Source organism: Typha angustifolia, chromosome 4 (genome assembly GCF_048772165.1).
Source record: "Typha angustifolia cultivar Huaian chromosome 4, ASM4877216v1, whole genome shotgun sequence".
Lineage (NCBI taxonomy): Eukaryota > Viridiplantae > Streptophyta > Magnoliopsida > Poales > Typhaceae > Typha > Typha angustifolia.
The window spans coordinates 10,392,104-10,409,851 of NC_133242.1; the positions used below are offsets into that span (position 1 = coordinate 10,392,104).

At 38.4% G+C, this 17,748-nt stretch overlaps 4 protein-coding genes across 5 annotated transcripts; 3 read left to right on the plus strand and 1 right to left on the minus strand.

Moving 5' to 3' along the window:
* Nucleotides 1-257: 257 nt before the first annotated feature.
* Nucleotides 258-4,266, plus strand: LOC140758857 (beta-amylase-like). 2 transcript variants are annotated; one of them, XM_073095223.1, is made up of 8 exons: nucleotides 258-538; nucleotides 987-1,055; nucleotides 1,138-1,536; nucleotides 2,333-2,497; nucleotides 2,807-3,070; nucleotides 3,153-3,362; nucleotides 3,484-3,723; nucleotides 3,812-4,266. In XM_073095223.1, the coding sequence occupies exons 1-8, from the start codon at nucleotides 299-301 to the stop codon at nucleotides 4,016-4,018; spliced, it is 1,794 nt and encodes a 597-aa protein (XP_072951324.1). In that variant the 5' UTR covers nucleotides 258-298; the 3' UTR covers nucleotides 4,019-4,266. The 2 variants fall into 2 exon arrangements, with proteins under 2 accessions (XP_072951324.1, XP_072951326.1); XM_073095225.1 differs by having other exon boundaries at nucleotides 410-549.
* A 455-nt stretch (nucleotides 4,267-4,721) lies between these two features.
* Nucleotides 4,722-7,280, minus strand: LOC140759279 (pentatricopeptide repeat-containing protein At3g26782, mitochondrial-like). Its single transcript, XM_073095791.1, has one exon. It carries the CDS (start codon nucleotides 7,225-7,227, stop codon nucleotides 5,062-5,064), a length of 2,166 nt encoding a protein of 721 aa, XP_072951892.1. The 5' UTR covers nucleotides 7,228-7,280; the 3' UTR covers nucleotides 4,722-5,061.
* A 1,611-nt stretch (nucleotides 7,281-8,891) lies between these two features.
* Nucleotides 8,892-13,405, plus strand: LOC140758662 (protein ACCELERATED CELL DEATH 6-like). The gene is made up of 4 exons (XM_073094903.1): nucleotides 8,892-9,483; nucleotides 10,853-11,349; nucleotides 12,768-13,292; nucleotides 13,340-13,405. Exons 1-4 carry the CDS (start codon nucleotides 8,892-8,894, stop codon nucleotides 13,403-13,405), a joined length of 1,680 nt encoding a protein of 559 aa, XP_072951004.1.
* Nucleotides 13,406-14,792: 1,387 nt separating this feature from the next.
* LOC140758663 (uncharacterized) lies at nucleotides 14,793-16,102 on the plus strand. The gene is made up of 3 exons (XM_073094904.1): nucleotides 14,793-15,444; nucleotides 15,582-15,691; nucleotides 15,764-16,102. Exons 1-3 carry the CDS (start codon nucleotides 14,793-14,795, stop codon nucleotides 15,989-15,991), a joined length of 990 nt encoding a protein of 329 aa, XP_072951005.1. The 3' UTR covers nucleotides 15,992-16,102.
* The last annotated feature ends 1,646 nt before the right edge of the window (nucleotides 16,103-17,748 follow it).

The window sequence follows — 17,748 nt, forward strand, 5'->3', positions numbered from 1 at the left end:
ACGCAAAGCATAGATACGTTTGCAATGCATGGAGCTTTCCCCCACGTTTTGAAAGGGAAGTTCCTTTTTGTTCTCTTCTACCTACACCTGTGGCCTTAATAGCCTCTCCAGAGAGGATCAAACTGAAGGTTTAACATCATTCACTGAAGGGAAAAAATAAAAGAGAGACCACAAAAGCTTGTAGATTTTTGCAACAAGGAAAGAATAATACCAGCCACCCGTTTGCCTATCTGTTAGTATAAATTGACAAGAAAAGAATGTTGTATGAAAGCATCAACCGACGACAGGCTTCTTCGCAATGATAACAATCTCGAAATTGAATATTGGTGGAATAGAGACGAGAGCTTTATCACCGAGGCTAGAATTCAATCGGGCAACTCATTGCAGAGAGGAGCAAACCGTTCTCGCCCCAAGATTGTGGTGGAAGGCAGAGCGGCGGGACCTTGGCGGAGGTCTGCTGTTGGGATGTCCTCCCTGGAAGGCTGGAATTCCTCAGGCTGTGACTGATGAGGCTCCAACCCTGTCACCGGATTTCAAGGTAGTCTTTAGGTAATTGCAATGCATCAAGTATCAAATATATAAAGTGCAGCCATGACCATATAACATTGCATCAAGTTCCTTCTGTCAAGAATGGAAGATCCAATGTTGTCTCCTAGGCAGTAATAAATGGCCATTGTGCTAAATACACCAATATCATGGAGTACTATTCATAAAACGTTTGCATGTTTTCCTCTAGTAAGCAAAGGCCAAAATAGTACATTCAGGTTAGCACCAACTACCCACCTTGGATAGTGACAGCCTTGTTGACAGTGGCATCCTCCATGGCCCATGGTGAATAATTGAGAACGTCACATGGTTCTATGAAATGATTGGGGACCTTTTCTTTTCCCTAGAAATATGGGGAGTTTGATTTGCTATTTGCTCATGAAATCTCTCTCAAGTGAGTAAAGCAAATAAGGTTTTTTCTCCACACTCAAATCATGCAGGTTCCAACCCCTCCAGTGGAGAAGGAAAAGATGCTGGCCAACTATATTCCGGTCTATGTGATGCTCCCGGTAAGTAAACCTTCATTCTTACAAGTCATAACCAAGTGTTTCAAACTCCAGTTTGATTCCGACCTCTTCTGTTTCCCAACAGTTGGGTGTTATCAGTTTTGAGAACAAACTTGAGAAGCCAAAAGAACTCAGGAAGCAGCTCAAGCAACTGAGAGCAGCCGATGTCGATGGCGTAATGGTGGATGTCTGGTGGGGAATCATTGAGGCAAAGGGTCCAAAATTGTATGAATGGGGTGCTTATAGGCAGTTGTTTCAGATGGTGAAGGAAGAAGGACTGAAACTGCAAGCCATCATGTCGTTCCATCAGTGCGGTGGTAATGTAGGCGACATCGTTAACATCCCGATACCCCAGTGGGTTCGTGATATCGGCCGGTCCAATCCAGATATCTTCTACACAAACAGAAAGGGTACAAGAAATGAGGAGTACCTAAGCATTGGGGTGGACAACCTGCCTCTTTTCATCGGTCGAACTGCTGTACAGGTCTGCTCATATAACCAAACTCCTCTGCTTGAACTAAATCTTCAGTTGCTTGGAGTTTAGACTGCTGTCTTGCTTAATCTGTTAACAGTGAGACAAATTTAATACATTAATCAAACCAAATCAAATCAAATCCTTTCAATCCAAAGATTTGTTCAAGAGATCCCCCGCACCACACTGTAACACATTAAAATTGAAACTCATACCTATACATTTTTACTCCCACTGCATGGCAGCCTGAGGTTTTTCAGGCAACTATTTAGGAAGTTAAATATTCACTTATTTCTGTAAAGCCTCAGGCTTTAGGATTTTAAGTATAATTATTACCCACATTCAAGACTGACTTGCTGAAGTTCAGATGTCTGCAGTAACCATAAGAAGTATGTTACTTGTAAATATTCCTACAATAATGTAGAAAACAAAAGACTTTTTGTCACAAGAATAAAACATTTTAATGGATAGGATAGTTAAAAACTTAAAATCCTGAAAATATACTAAGAGATTCAGTTGCTAAATTGGCAAGATAAGTGAATAAAGATATATATCAATATGTGTATGTTGAACATGTCAAGCAAATCAAACATGCCTGAAATGAAAACAGAACAGAAAGTTTGAGAAATCACCAAATCATATCATGTTTAAAATTTTGAGCTTTCTATTGCAATAATAAAAGTTTATGTTCTAAAAGATAGTTCACACTTCACAGAAGAATAGGCCTTGTATGCTGATTAGAACCTTCTGCAATTTATCAAGCATGTATTATTGGTGAATGCTACAGTATGTTTCTTTATTATGACAGTTTTACAGTGATTTCATGAAAAGCTTCAGAGAGAATATGGAAGATTTCCTCGATGCTGACTTCATTACAGATATAGAGGTAGGACTTGGCCCTGCTGGAGAGCTGAGGTACCCTTCCTATCCTCAGGACCAAGGATGGAGTTTTCCAGGCATTGGAGAATTTCAAGTAAGACTTGTTTATCCAGTCCATGCAGTCTCGTCAAGCACAAACAGAAAATAAATTATTGAATCTTGAATTGAGGGGAGAAATTACATAGAAAATTGAAGGTGTTTCACATAAATAGTCTTCTGTAAGAACAAATTCAAAGGCAAAACTAAGTAAGTCTAAAACTAATAATAATAAAACAAATATGCTTATTAAAAGTTGTTCCGTTTAATCATGAGAAGCAAAAGTGATATAAGATACAGGACATTCAGTCATGGAGAAAAGACTAAAAAGAACAAGTTCTCAGCTATTATTGAATTAATTTTGCAGTGTTATGACAAGTACCTCAAAGCTGACTTCAAAGAAGCTGCAGCAAAGGCAGGACACCCTGAATGGGATTTACCAGATGATGCAGGAGAGTACAATGATACTCCCAATTCCACAAAATTCTTTGAAACATCTGGAACGTACCTTACAGAAAAAGGGAAGTTTTTCCTAACATGGTATTCAAACAAGTTGATAAAGCATGGGGACCAGATACTTGATGAAGCCAATAAGGCTTTCTTAGGATGCAAAACCAAACTGGCAGCAAAAGTATGTTGTTCGAATACAAAATAGCAGCAGATTTCCAATGTTTCTTTGTGTTATTCACATGATTGGTTCCTACATATTGCAGGTCTCTGGCATACATTGGTGGTACAGAGTTCCCAACCATGCAGCTGAACTTACAGCAGGGTATTACAATTTAAATGATCGAGATGGTTACAAAACTATAGCTCGAGCATTATCAAGGCATGATGCTATCTTAAACTTCACTTGTGTTGAAATGAGAAACTCTGAGCAAAGTGAAGAAGCTAAGAGTGCACCCGAAGAACTTGTTCAGCAGGTAAATCCATACCCTTATGATCAACAGAAGAAAAAAGAAAAGGAAAGGCACAAAATAATGCTAATCCAAATGTCTTTAACAAGAAATTGTGATAAAATTCTTGGATAACTTTGAAAATCAGGTGCTAAGTGCTGGTTGGAGAGAGGGAATTGAAGTGGCATGTGAAAATGCACTTAATCGATATGACCGGAAGGCATATAACCAGATATTGAAGAATTCAAGACCAAATGGTGTCAACAAAAACGGCCCTCCAAAGCTAAGGATTTCTGCAATGACCTATCTCCGCCTATCAGACGAGCTATTGAAATGGAAAAATTTCAGAATTTTCAAAACTTTTGTGAGGAAAATGCATGCTGATCAGGTAGTTATTTCTCAAGTAAAACAATAGGCATAGCATTATCAGAGATTTAAAATAGAGGACTTAACTGTTAATCATCTTCTTGTTTCAGGATTACTGTCCCGATCCACAGAAGTACATTAAACCTGTTGGACCTATGGAAAGATCAAAACCAGAAATACCAATTGAGGAGATTCTACAAGCAACAGAGCCAGTGAAGCCATATCCATTTGATCCGGAAACAGACATGAGTGTTGGTGGTTATTTTGCAGACTTTATAGATGGAATATTCGAAAAATTTACATCAATACTAGGTTGATATTCTTCTAGGATAGAAGTTGCCTTGAATTATTCAAGTCATTTGAGATCTCCTGAATGAGTTCTGTTTGAATATTGGTCAACTGCAATGTATCAGATTTCAGTGGTGTTATAGTAAATTTGAGAATTATCTAGAACTATGAGTTGAGAACGATGACATTGTGCTCCTCTCTATTATAGAGGAGCATGTCTTTTTCTGTAATCTGGATCCAATTAAATCAGTACATTTTATCCTTAATCTGAAATTGGACAATTTTGGCTTGTCTTACAGGCTAAGATGACCTTTAGTCCTTTACTGATTGAAGCCTTATTTTTCTAAAAGGCTAAATCTACTCTACAAACAGAAGATGTTTGATGGTGAACATGAATCTTACCAGTAAATAAAAATACTATATATATATATATGATGAAGAAAGAAAGAACTGAAATTATATGCCTTGCTGAACTTCATCTCATATTTATCTTCTAAAAGGACAGAAGACTTTTACTGTAACGATTCTAGCATAAGTACTGGCTTCTGATGGTTGGCCAAAGAAAGATAGATATATGTAGGCATGAAAACAGATTGATGTGCATTTATAACAAGTAGTAACAACAAGTTTTACATGAAGGACAGTGTGCGGTGTAGTCAGGTACGAAGTTTGCATTTGCTGGTGACCTTTAGGCAGAAAAAAGGCACCATCTTGATCACAAGGCTACGAAAGAAACAGTAAGCTGAGCATATAAAAACAGAAAGAGTGCAATGGAGGTTTGCAGACTAAGTGCAAGAGAGAAGAAATAATGTAGCATTTATAGAAACAGTCTAGGAAGCACTGAAGCAGCACAGAACAAATATCTAGTTGGAAAGAAGAATCCAACAAGCGTTACTTCTAGAAAAGGTAAATGAAATCTCATGCCTAGCTTTAGCGGGTCATTTGATCACTTGATATGCAGTCAACTTGAGATGGAAGGTTGGGTACCATGCATTGCAGCCAAGGGAACACATACATGTAGCCATTTATGAGTAACATATGCTGCACTTTAGAATTTATGTCATATATACACTCACCAATAATCACCACAAGAACAATATCCATCACGGAAGTGATGAAACCGATGGGCATCCCTAACAACAATTTCTCTCCCAAAAAGCTTGGAGATCATCTTAGTCACTACATGGCAATCCTCACATATTCGGAGGTTCTTTGTGATCCTAATGCTCATTCCAGCTGATGTGTTTAGTAGAGCAAAGGCAATGGCCAGTCTTTCACTGTGATCCCAGAGCATCTTTTCCTTCACATCCTCCTCAACATCATAAAAGACTGAGCTGGTATCTGGAATATAGCCAGCATCCTTTAATTGTTGCTTTAATTCACTCAATTTAGCATAAATGAAATTGCATTGCGGGTGTGACTTATCTCCAACCAGAAATCTATGGATTTCCATATCCAACTCTATAAAGCTGCAGCCAGGTGGTTTTCTCAGTCCATTCAGTCTTGCTGATGCTCGCACCCTTTCAACATCACCCCACCTTTTCTTGATAGCATATAGATTTGAGAGGCAAACATATTGGCCAACACCTTTAGGATTAAGTTGGACAGCATTCTGAGCAGCAACTTCTGCCAGCTCAACATTTCGATGAATGCGGCAAGCAGAAAGAAGTGCAGCCCAAACATCAGCACTTGGTTTCACATCCATATTTCTAATGAACTCATAAGCTTCATCTAAATGCCCAGCCCGTCCAAGAAGATCTACCATGCATGCATAATGCTCAGCAGTGGGGCTTACAGAATATTCCATTGACATTTCATAAAAAATCTGCTTCCCCTCGTTGACTAACCCTGTGTGGCTACAAGCAGATAAAACTGATATATATGTAATCTTATCCGGTCTTATACCTTTCAGCTTCATTTCATTAAAACAAGTGACAGCTTCCCTTCCATGTCCATGAAGTCCATACCCTGAGACCATGGTACTCCAAGAAACCAGATTTTTTGTAGTCATCTGGTCAAAAATTTGACGAGAACACTCCAGGCTTCCACATTTAGAATACATATCTATAAGAGAAGTACCCACAGTAACCCCTTTATCATGTCCTTTTTTAGCAGCATAAGCATGGAGACTCCGTCCAAATTGCAAGGCTGCCATCTGATCACAGGCTCCAAGAACTGCTATAAGGGTAACAGTGTCAGGAAGCATGCCTTCTGAGTTCATCCGATGAAACCAACGTAAGCTTTCTACAGCATTACCACTACGTGCATAACCACATATAATGGAATTCCATGAGACAACATCTTTCCTACTCATCTTCTCAAACAAATGTCGTGCACCAATTACAAAGCTTGAGTTTACATATACATTGATAAGAGAATTTGTCAGGAAAGTATCAAATTCAATAAAGTTGCGGATGATGTGAGCATGAATTTCCTTCCCTTGCTTCAGTGCTTTCAAATCTGCACAAGCTGGCAACACACTAAGAAGAGTTGCTCGATCCATTCTTCCCCCATCCATAGCTAGAGAAGAGAAGACCGATAGAGCCCTTTCAGGTTCACCCCTCTTTTGATAACCCGAAATTAATGTGTTCCAAGTGGTTACATCTCGCTCAGGCATTATATCAAACAACTTCTGAGCAACCCTCATTTCTCCAAATTTCAAATACATTAGGAGAAGAGAATTACCCACATAAATATCAGACTCATACCCACTGACAATTAGCTCAGAATGCACCCTTCGACCAATCTCAACGAGCAAGAGATCGCCACAAGCCATAAGAACATACGGGTATGTGAAATTATCCGCCTTTTTCCCAAATCCAAACATCTCCCTGTACAAGACTAGCGATTCAAAAGAAAACCCATTTGAAGCATAACCCCTGATCATCACATTCCAAAGGAACGAGCTTTTCAACACGATTCGCTCGAAAATCCTTCGAGCAAATGCCATGTAATCGCAGATGGCGTACATGGCGCAAAGCTTGGTGTCGAGGTAGGTGTTGTTGATGAGAACTCCGGAAGAGACCATGTGGGCGTGGAGTTGAAGGCCGTGGTTTAGAGCTCTGGAATTGGTTATGGACTGCAAGAGATGTCCGCATTGTAGAGAGGAGAGGGGGTTTACTAACTTCTTTTCTAAGTAGTGGGTGGTGGAGGAATGGATTTGGAGATGGAAAAGGAGTGATGGGTGGAGTGTTCTGGGTTGGAGATTGAGAGTTTTAAGGTGGGAGAAGGGGTTCATATAAGCAACACGTAGAGAGGGAGTGAGAGGTGGCGGCCGGCGGACAACGGCGGATGGGCTTTTGCTTGTTTAAAGTTTAAACACGAAGGTTAATATATATATATATATATATATATATATATATTTGTTAATTAATTAATTTATTTATAAAAACTTTTGAAATATATATCATAATTGCCACTAAAATTATTATAATTTTTTTCAAATATTATATTAGTTAAATCTAACTAACCGTGAATAAAACATAACTTAGATTAAAAAAAAACTATTTTAACCTTACATAAATTATTAAAAATCTCATATTTGCATGTATATTTTTCAAGACATTCGATTATTTTATGTATACTTAATTCTTATTTTCTGCATTGATATTCCTTAGAATTAGTTAACCATTAAAATTTAAATAATTTAGACATAGAAAATAAGACTAATCTCTAGCTAACAAATTGGAATCTAAATAAAAATATTGCCTTAAGGATACTAAGTTTATATGGTGAAATTTTTTAGAATACCATTCTCTTTCTTTTCTTTTATTTTATTTCTCTTTTCCTTGGCGTTTAAATGACTCTGCCATAAAGTTTTTGTCATTACAAAATCCAAATATTTTATAGAGATTTTTTTTCTCAAGGATGCTTTAACAAATTTGGTTAGTATTAGTGAGTTCAGAAAGTGTTTTGAGAGTAACTTCTGGAGTTACTAAACCTAATGGAGTTGGGCTTCTCTCCTAATTATCCATCAACTAATTGGGATTACAAAATCCCATGCTCTTCTGATTCATCTGTTTACTTGAGCTCCAGGCCAATTAATCCAAATAAGTTTCTAAGCACTGTGGATTACAGGTTATGCCAATTATTGTGGCAATATCCTCAATTACAGCCTTGAAAAACTAGATGAAGAGAGGAGTTACAGATTCAGGTTATATCAGAGCATACACAAATAATTCAGAATTTAGACATGATACCCATTTGGAATCAAGACTTCTTTAGTTTGAATCTTTAGATGATTGTACAAAGAATGAACAACGAATTCTCAATGCCACAAGAGAATATAGGAGAAAAAAGAAATTTCCTTGAGAATACCATTCCAGAAAGCATAGAAGAGAATTGATTTGAATTTATTTTTTTAAGGTATGATCTCATTTGGAACCAGATCATGAAATTATTGTGCTGTTTATCCATAATATATGCCTCTTTTGCGTTGATTATAGTTGTCTAGTTGTCAAAATCGACACACAATTAAAAGTCAATGGTTGCAAATCTTGAACGTGGCCTACTTAGTTCTTGATGGTTATTTTTTCACGAAGGGAAAGCAGAAGCCAGCTGCTTAGAAACACCAGGCTATATATTTATCCATCATACCTCTCAGCAGCACTGAATAGAAATCGCAGAGAGCCGCGGGAAATATAAACCACTTCCATGAGTTAGAATCTAAATTTGGCCACATAATTTACGTGGCTACAACGCCTAGCCTATATAATTTACATTTTTAAATCTCCCAATGGAGGCAGTATCGTATATAATTTACTGCTGCATAAGTCATATGTTTATATATATATATATGTGTGTGTTCTTGATGTATAGTTGCATAGCAATTGTTTCTTCTCCTAGAGCTTCAGCTAATATCATATCGAGAGGACTGGTATGAATCCTCAAATTCAAGTAGATATGACCGAAGGTCCTCAACGGATCCTTATGGATCCTAATTTGCTCAAAGCAGCAAGAACAGGGGATCAGAGTCTCTTAGAACAAGACCCAGGAGTTAGCATCCTCTATGGAGTTACCCCAGGGGGCAACACGGCCCTCCATATCGCAGCTAGCCATGGACACTTGGAGTTGGCAAAGATGATCTGTGAGAGAAAAGGGTCCCTCCTGGTGGCTCGCAATGTGATGCTCGAGACGCCGCTGCACTGCGCTGCGAGGGCTGGGCATGACAAAATAGTCTCTTCAATCGTTTCTTTCAGTAGAAACAACGGAGTCGGAGTGGAGACGGTGCTGAGAGCAAGGAGTCGTGATGGGAGGACTGCATTGCATGAGGCAGCGCAAAATGGCCACGTAAGGGTAGCAAATGAGTTAATTTCAGCTGATCCTGGACTAGCGAATATGGTGGACGACGAAGGTATATCTCCATCTTATTTGGCCGCCATGGCAGAGTCTATTCCTTTTCTCCGAATTCTACAATCACCACCATTCCCGATATCTTATGCCGGGCCAAATGGACAAACTGCTTTGCATGCTGCTGTCTTCCAACAAAATTTAGGTAATGGACATTTCATTTTTCAATTCAGGGGTCAAACTCAGCAGCATTAATTCCTTAATTATCTATGGCATCATTTATGGCTTCACGTTTGCTGCTGTTTATATTGTAAACATGCATCGGTTATGTATAAATGGTCTGAGGATCCGAAAAATATGTGCAGAAAATAATCTGAATTGAATTTAAACTAATCTTATTTAAGCATCTGGCATAAGATAAAAATATTCTGTTGATTAGAATTTTTATTTTTAAAACAACTAAAATGCCCCTCTCTCTTCTTCTCTCCTTTCTTTCTCTCTTTCTCTCCTTCATCAGCTTGGGCTTCACCGACTTCACCGGCCTTGGACTTCACCCTCCCTATACTCAAGCCGGCGGCGGATTAGAAATTGGGACAAAACGCACTCTTTTATCCTCCAAAATGTATTGAATTCTCTAATTATCCTAAAAATCCCAAATGGGACAACAAAATTCAGATAAATGCCAACAGAAAAAATAACCCAACGCATGAAATAATGAAAAGGCAGAGGAGGAGGAGGAGGAGGAGCAAGGAGGGTTCGGCCAGATATGGGGTTTCGATGACGCCATTGCTGGTTGTTACGAGGGATTAGAGTTCGACATCTGGACGGAGGCGGCTGTTGCCGCCAACGAAGTGGTGGAGTTGGACGACGGGCTGTTCGATTACTCCGACATGGCCTGCAGGCCGTCCGATTTCGCTGATCTGGCGTGGAGGTCGGAGATGCTGCCGACGTTGTGATGGAGAGGATGAGATTATGAGGAGGGAGGAGGGTTAGATGGGGATGATGAGGGAATGAGGAGGGAGGAGGGAGGAGGGAGCAGGGAGGAGTGTTAGCTGGGTGATGAGAAGGGAGGAGAGAGGAGGGAGGAGAGTTGGGTTTAGGTCAGACCTTGAAAGAAGGTTGGGTTGGATTTAGTTAGTTATGTGTAGTTGGATTGAATTAGGTTTAGTGGTTAGATTTAGTTGGGTTATGTTTAGTTGGTTAGGTTTAGTTAGATTGGGTTGAGGTAGTATAAGTTAGGTAAGTATAAATTAGTTGAGGATATTTTTGTAATCTTCTTAGTATAATTAATTTAATCAAAATGTTTGATTAAATTTAACTAATAGATTTAATATCCGTATATATTCACTAAATTATAAGGTTTAATTTATAAATAGTAAAAATATAGAGTGTAAACTATAGTTTTGTATACTTGGAAGCTTGGAAGAAAAAGGAAACTACTGTATAAAAAGAAAATAGTAGTTATGAGAAGAGGCTGTATGCAGATCTTGACTAAAGTAAATAATTTATATTTGATGGTCTTCATTCTTTGACAGCATCTGGCTGTATGTAATTTATGTAAACTTCATCTACAGAGATAGCTGAAAAACTTCTGAGGTGGGAACCAAAGCTTGCAAAGCATGCTGATATTTCCGGAAGCACTCCTCTACACTATGCAGCGTCAGCTGGAAATGGTAGAATGGTTAAGCTGCTATTAAAACACGACACTTCTCTGGCATACATCGCAGACTCAGGTGGCTTATTTCCTGTGCATGTTGCTGCTATCACGGGTGAAGTTAGTATAGTTGATGAACTCATCAAACACTGTCCTTATTCAGATGAGTTAGTTGATAACGAAGAAAGGAATTTGCTTCATATTGTTGTCAAACACAAAAACAAACCGATAGTTTGGTATGTCTGCAAAAGGCCAGAGCTTGTGAAATTGATGAATGGTAGGGACTATCAAGGGAATACACCTCTACATCTGGCAGTCAAAATTGGAGATCAAGGGATTGTTAGTCTATTGATGCAAAACAAGACAGTAAACTCAAGTATCATAAACAAGGAGGGCTTAACACCTTTAGACATTTCCGTAATTGGGACTGAAGATGGTCTCAACTATAAGCTGATAAGCCTTCGTATTATTCATTCCTTTCAATATATAATTCATTGCCTAGAGATCACATGTAGAAACGCACACATTGAAGTTGGGTGAAACATACTAGAAGTAGAGGTAGCAAAATTTGACTCGACTTGAGTTTAGTCTAATTGGACTTAAGATCATAATCATGTCAACCTATTTAATATGATTATTAAACAAGACGTGTTCGTGTTTATTTAACCCTTTTATGACTTGACTTGCTAATATATTTATGACATGATAATCTATTTATGATCCAACTAATTTTTTTATAATACAAAAAAATTCTTATTTATAATATGAAAAACTTGTTTATAACCCAAAAAAATTTAATTATAACCTAAATATTTAGTTATAAATGGGATATTGTGATGGACACCTAATATTGAGTTAGGTTTGCCAATCATATAAGAAATTGCAAAGTCTGACATCATCTAATATTGAGTTAGGTGCCACTAAAATGTTGATTCCGTGACAAAAAAATATGTATATGCGGAAGCACAATGATCTAAATCAACAATTACGAGATAGAGATCTCGTAATAATTAGAATTGTTGTGCATTCTAAATTGGGTGAGGACAACGGAATCTATTCTCAAGCACCCATACAATAATCCAATATAATAGCAATGGATAAAAGTAATGTGAAATAGAGAAAATCACAAATATGATGCTGATGGTAGAGTAATAACAATCAAACAATCTAACCACGGACAAAACTTGTAGCGCGAGTAATCCATAGAGAAGAAAAAAATAGAGAGAGACAATTTACGTGGTTCAACGATGTATCTATATTCATGAACGATGCAAAAGTTTCAATCCACTAATCCAAATACAAAGGGTTTTCACACTTCAATTTTCCTTAACTGGTTATATCTCTCAGGTTTTTTCTTTGGATAATGACCCTAAAACTCTAATTTATCTATTTATAGAGGTGACTTGATGGAGAATGCCATGAAACATTAATCTGGAATGTAGAGGTGTTTGAACGCCTACTGTGCAAATTTTTCTCGGGCTTAAGCGTTCGAATGCCCTCAGAACTTGTTCAAATACCTACAGTGTATAAAATTTTCTCGGGCCTAGGCATTTGAATGCTCTCAGAGCCCATTTGAATGCCTGTAGTGTGCAAAATTTTGTCATACCTAGGCATTCAAACGCCACGGCACATGAAGCCCTAAATGATGATCTACAACAAGGCTGTTTGAACGGATCCAACCCCATTCGAATGGTCTTCTTGATTTTATCCCTACTTCAATAGGAATCGTCATAATGCCAAATTTCCTTAGCATTGCAAGTGTCGCGAGAACCTAATCTATTGTTTTCTTTTCCTTCAAGAATCCATCGAATTGGATTTGTTGGTGCTTGGCACAGACTGGAGCTCTTGCAAGTCCTCGTCGGGTGGATCACTTTCGACGCGACTACAAACAGACGGATTTAGATGAGGAAGCAAAGAAACATTTGTACATCAACCGAAGCTCAGCTATTTCTTCAGTACTAATTGCAACTGTGACATTTGCTGTAGCTTTCACCTTACCTGGGGGTTACAAAGCTGATGGCACACCAACTCTAGCAGGGAGATACACCTTCAAGGCGTTTATTATTGCAGACGCCTTAGCATTTATTTTCTCCATGTTATCCACATTTTGGATCACTTTTGGTGGGTCAGTTTTGGTGCAGCCTCGGTTACGCAGTTACTACGTCGTTTGTTCTAACACTTTGTTGGTGTTAGAAACCAGATGCATGATTGCAGCATTTGCACTATGTATATATCTAGTGCTGGCCCCGGTCAGTAATTCCATTGGCATTGTTGTTTGTGTGACCACTTCTGCCTCCATTTTGCTTGACACTCCTGATAAGATCCAGATATGTAGGCTTGCAATCACAATCAAGAGTCGAGTAGGATGGATAGGATTGTTTAAATCCCGTTTGATTCCGCATGCCAGGAATTGGTTGAACTGGAAAGTAAATCTCAACATCGCAAGTTTTATGTTGGAGAGGACGCTACGTGATTCATCGATTTATATCTTCATCTTTCTATTAGCATTACTTTAGATATTTTATGAAAGTTGTTTCTAATTAAATTAGTTTTGGCTAGCCTCATATGATAGTTACTCATATTTGGTTAGTAAATAATTTGGTGTTCTAATTCTCTTCCGTGTCCCATAGTTTTTATTTTTCTTTTTGAGAAAACTTTTTAAATATTCTAACTCTATTTGATGCATGATATTATTAATTACATTTCTTTTTTAATTTGTATTACTACTACAAGCTATTATATAGATGACTTTTTTAAATACCGAACTTTTTAATGTCTTATTGACCGTAACAATCCTGATTAAGTTTTCTAATGTTAAGGCAAAAGGGGAAAAAAAGGAGAAGATTACCTCAACATATATATTTTGAGACATTAAAAATAGAATACACAGAATAAATAATAAATATGATTATGATTACCTAAACCTAATGGAGTTGAATTCCGTGTCGATTGCTTTCTCTATCCATCCATCCTGTGCTCACTTCATAATAACGTGGGGGTCTTAATTAATAAAATAACAAAAAGAGCATATTTTATTTATAACATAATCAAAATATATATAAGGTGCTACTTCTAATATATTCTCTCTAAAACGTGCTGATATATCCGGGATCCTTTAATTCACCATCAACGATCTTAGACTATCATATATTTCTCTATTGTGTGTGTTATGTTATTTCTCTCCCTATTATCTACCAACCAATTAGTTTTACAAAATCTCATGCTCTTATGATTCATTTGCTAACGAGTATTTAAATTATATTTTAATATCTTTCCACAGGGCATTTTTAGAGACTAAAGAAGATTATTTAATTAGGAAAAGATTTATATTTTAAATAACATATAAATCTACTTTAGTAACATGTTAATCCATCAACTAAAAGCTTAGATTTTTAGAGAACAAAAAAGAATTATATTTTATACTTTGACCAAGACACTTACATTATCAGTGTTAATCTTGTCCATTCGATATGAAAATCTTTACTTTAGAAAGTAAGAGAGGAAGTAGCCAGAAGGAATTCAAGAAAGGTTTCTTAATTGGGACGAAAGACGAGGAGGGAGGAGGGAGGAGGAGATAGAAGGAAACGCATAGTACTTGGAGAATTAATTATATCCCAGTGCGAAGCAAAGTGGATGGCGAATTGCTTCAGCAGGTAAGCGTGGAATAAATTCGTCTGGCGGCGGCTGAGGAGCATCGATTCGCGTGCTGCTTATAAGAGATGGAGCGGAGAAGTGCTCGTTCCAGGACGAACGAACGCCTGTCATCTCGTACGTCCTGCATACTTCCCCATAATATATAATTATCATATATGGAAAGTCCTCAAACTCAAGCATATCCAATCGGTCCTCACCGGATCCCCATGGATCCTGAGTTGCTCAAAGGAGCAACGAGAGGGAATAAGAGTCTCGTAGAGGACCTACTAGCAAGAACCGAAATAGCCATATCAGCTTCTCGGGACGATGCTCTCTCAGCACAAGACCGAGGAGCCAGCGTCCTCCTTGGAGTAACCATGGGGGGCAACACAGCCCTCCATATCGCTGCTACCAATGGACACTTGGAGCTTGCCCAATTGATCTGCAAGAGAGAAAGGTCCCTCCTGGTGGCTCGCAATGTGATGCTCGAGACGCCGCTGCACTGTGCTGCAAGGGCTGGGCATGACACTATAGTTTCCTTTATTGTCACTTCTTTCACTAGCGAGGGTGAGGACGACAGAGCCGGGAATAGGATGGCGATAAGAGCAAGGAATCGTGATGAGGAGACTGCGTTACATCTGGCAGTCCAAAATGGCCATATAGACATTGCAAAGGAGTTGATGTCGGCTGATCCTGGACTAGCGAGTATGGTGGACGAACAAGGTATATCTCCGCTCTACTTGGCCGTCATGGCAGGATCGGTTGCTCTTCTCCACGCCATACTTGGATCATCATCTTCTACAACACCAACAAATGTATCTTATGCCGGACCAAATGGACAAACTGCCATGCATGCAGCTGCCTTCCTCCAAAACTCAGGTAATCAACACTTCATTTTTTCTTTAAATTAATTTGTATTTAACAGCCTATCTTTTACTTAGCCCAGCGGCTAATGTCCTCTATATTTTATGGTAGATCTTCATTAATTCTCTCATAGTATATGTAAACTTAATCAGCAGAAATCGTCGAAGAACTTCTGAGGCGGAATCAAATGCTTGCAAAATGCGCTGATAATTTAGAAAGCACTCCACTACACTATGCAACCTCAGATGGAAATGCTAAAATGGTTGCGCCATTATTAAAACACGACATTTCTCAAGCGTACATCGCAGACTCATCTGACTTATTTCCTGTGCAGGTTGCTGCAATCAAGCCCATCTGGAGTGCAGTTGCTGTTATGGGTGTGTTCATCAACCAGTGTCCTAATTTGGATGAGTTACTCGATAACCAACGAAGAATTTTGTTCCATACTGCTATCGAACACAAAAGGATAGAGATGGTCCAATATGTGTGCAGAAGGTCAGAGCTTGTGAAATTGATGAATGTAGAGACTATCAAGGAAATACACCTCTACATCCGGCAGTAAGAATCGGAGATCAATGGATTGTTAGTCTATTAATGCAAAACAAGAGAGTAAATTCAAGTATCATAAACAAGGAGGGCTTAACACCTTTAGACCTTTCCGTAATTGGGGTTGAAGTTGGTCTCAACTATAAGCTGGTATGCCTACTTCATATTACTCATTCCTTTCAATCTGTAGTATATGTTATTGTTCATCACCTAGAGACGCATGTAGCAATACACACATTGAAGTTGGGTGAAAGATAAGTACGGATAGCAAAATTTGATCTAACCCGATAACTCGACTTTTAAACAAATTCAAATTTACTCTAATTAGATTTGAATCATAAACAAATAATTCAGAATTAAATCATATATTCCTCTGCAGTGTGTGTTGTGTTATTTCTTTCATTATCTACCGACTAGTTGGTTTTATAAAATCCCATGCTCTTATGATTGATTTGCTTACATGAGCATTTAAATTATATTTTAATATCTTTCTACAGGGCATTTAAAAGTGAATTTAATTAGGTAAAAATTTTATATTTTAAATAATATATAAACATACTCTAGTAGCATGTTAATTCATCAACTAAAAGCTAAGATTTTTAGAGAACGAAAAAGAATTATATTTTATACTTTGACCTAGGGGTGTAAACGAGCTAAGCCTGAGCGAGCCGGCTCTAACTTAGGCTCAGCTCGAAATTAATTTTAAGCTTTAATATTAGGCTTAGGCTCGACTTGGCTCAGCTTGAGGCAAGCCCAAGTCAGGCCTGATCGAGCCCAAATCTAAAATGAGCCTATTATCAAGTCTCATTTAAGCCGAGCTAGATCGAACTAGACTGAGCCAATTCGAGCTCAAGCCGAGCCACAACCTATTTAAAGTGAAAAAAAAAAGAAGCTAAAATTGAATAACAAATTTAATCTGTAAATAAAATAAAAGCCAACTAAATCATTTTGTTAGAATAATGATATTGGTTCTTGTTTTAGAAATAATCGCACAACATAATTACAAAGGAAGTTGCAATAGAAGCAAGTCTCAATTATGCAAAAGCAAGGGAAATACAGTTCAACCTTCAGTCAAGCTTATTTTGTTCAAGGTCACCACAAGCAGAATGAATCCCACATAGGTTGCAAGTTTTCTTTTCATAAGATCAAATTTCACCAAAGAGTAATAGAATTGCTTGATAGAAATAATATTGTATTTCTGTAATTAATGGAAATTAGTCGACAAGGAAGAAAACATTTATTCTAGAAATTTGGGTGGTTGGAATATGAGCTACAGTAGGAGAGGGAAGGAGGAGGGCGACGTGGTGGTGGCTTGGTGAAGGAGAACGACGCGGCACTACGGCGGCTTGCCGTTGCCAAAGGAGGAGGGGGAGGCAGCTTGGTGAAGGAGGACGACACGACGATGGCTTAGTGAAGGAGGACGACGCGGCGGTGGCTTAGTGAATGAGAACGACACGGTGGCAGCTTGGCGAAGGAGGACGAGGCGTCACTGCGGTAGCTTGCTGTTGCTGAAGGAGGAGGAGGAGGACGAGGCGACACCACCGACAGCTTGAGGAGACGAGCACAGGTGCCGATCGGAGGAGGAGGTAGGATGTGAAAAGCTGGAAATAGGATTAGGCAAGAAGGGTATTTCTAATTTGGGAATTAGGGTTTTCTCAATTCTCACTCACCCCTTTTATATCGAGCCTATAGAGCCGAGTTTGAGCAAGTCGACTCTAGCTTAGACTCAATTTAGTTTTGATAGAGCTAAGTTGAACTCAAGCTTCAGTTAAG

Coding starts and splice junctions, on each gene's coding strand:
- LOC140758857 (XM_073095223.1), top strand. CDS start 299: ATGATAACAATCTCGAAATTGAATATTGGTGGAATAGAGACGAGAGCT. Junction 539..986: donor CCCTGTCACCGGATTTCAAG/GTAGTCTTTAGG, acceptor CAAATCATGCAG/GTTCCAACCCCTCCAGTGGA. Junction 3,724..3,811: donor GGAAAATGCATGCTGATCAG/GTAGTTATTTCT, acceptor TTCTTGTTTCAG/GATTACTGTCCCGATCCACA.
- LOC140759279 (XM_073095791.1), bottom strand. CDS start 7,227: ATGAACCCCTTCTCCCACCTTAAAACTCTCAATCTCCAACCCAGAACA.
- LOC140758662 (XM_073094903.1), top strand. CDS start 8,892: ATGACCGAAGGTCCTCAACGGATCCTTATGGATCCTAATTTGCTCAAA. Junction 9,484..10,852: donor TGTCTTCCAACAAAATTTAG/GTAATGGACATT, acceptor CTTCATCTACAG/AGATAGCTGAAAAACTTCTG. Junction 11,350..12,767: donor TAACACCTTTAGACATTTCC/GTAATTGGGACT, acceptor TGCTTGGCACAG/ACTGGAGCTCTTGCAAGTCC.
- LOC140758663 (XM_073094904.1), top strand. CDS start 14,793: ATGGATCCTGAGTTGCTCAAAGGAGCAACGAGAGGGAATAAGAGTCTC. Junction 15,445..15,581: donor TGCCTTCCTCCAAAACTCAG/GTAATCAACACT, acceptor AAACTTAATCAG/CAGAAATCGTCGAAGAACTT. Junction 15,692..15,763: donor CAGATGGAAATGCTAAAATG/GTTGCGCCATTA, acceptor TTTCCTGTGCAG/GTTGCTGCAATCAAGCCCAT.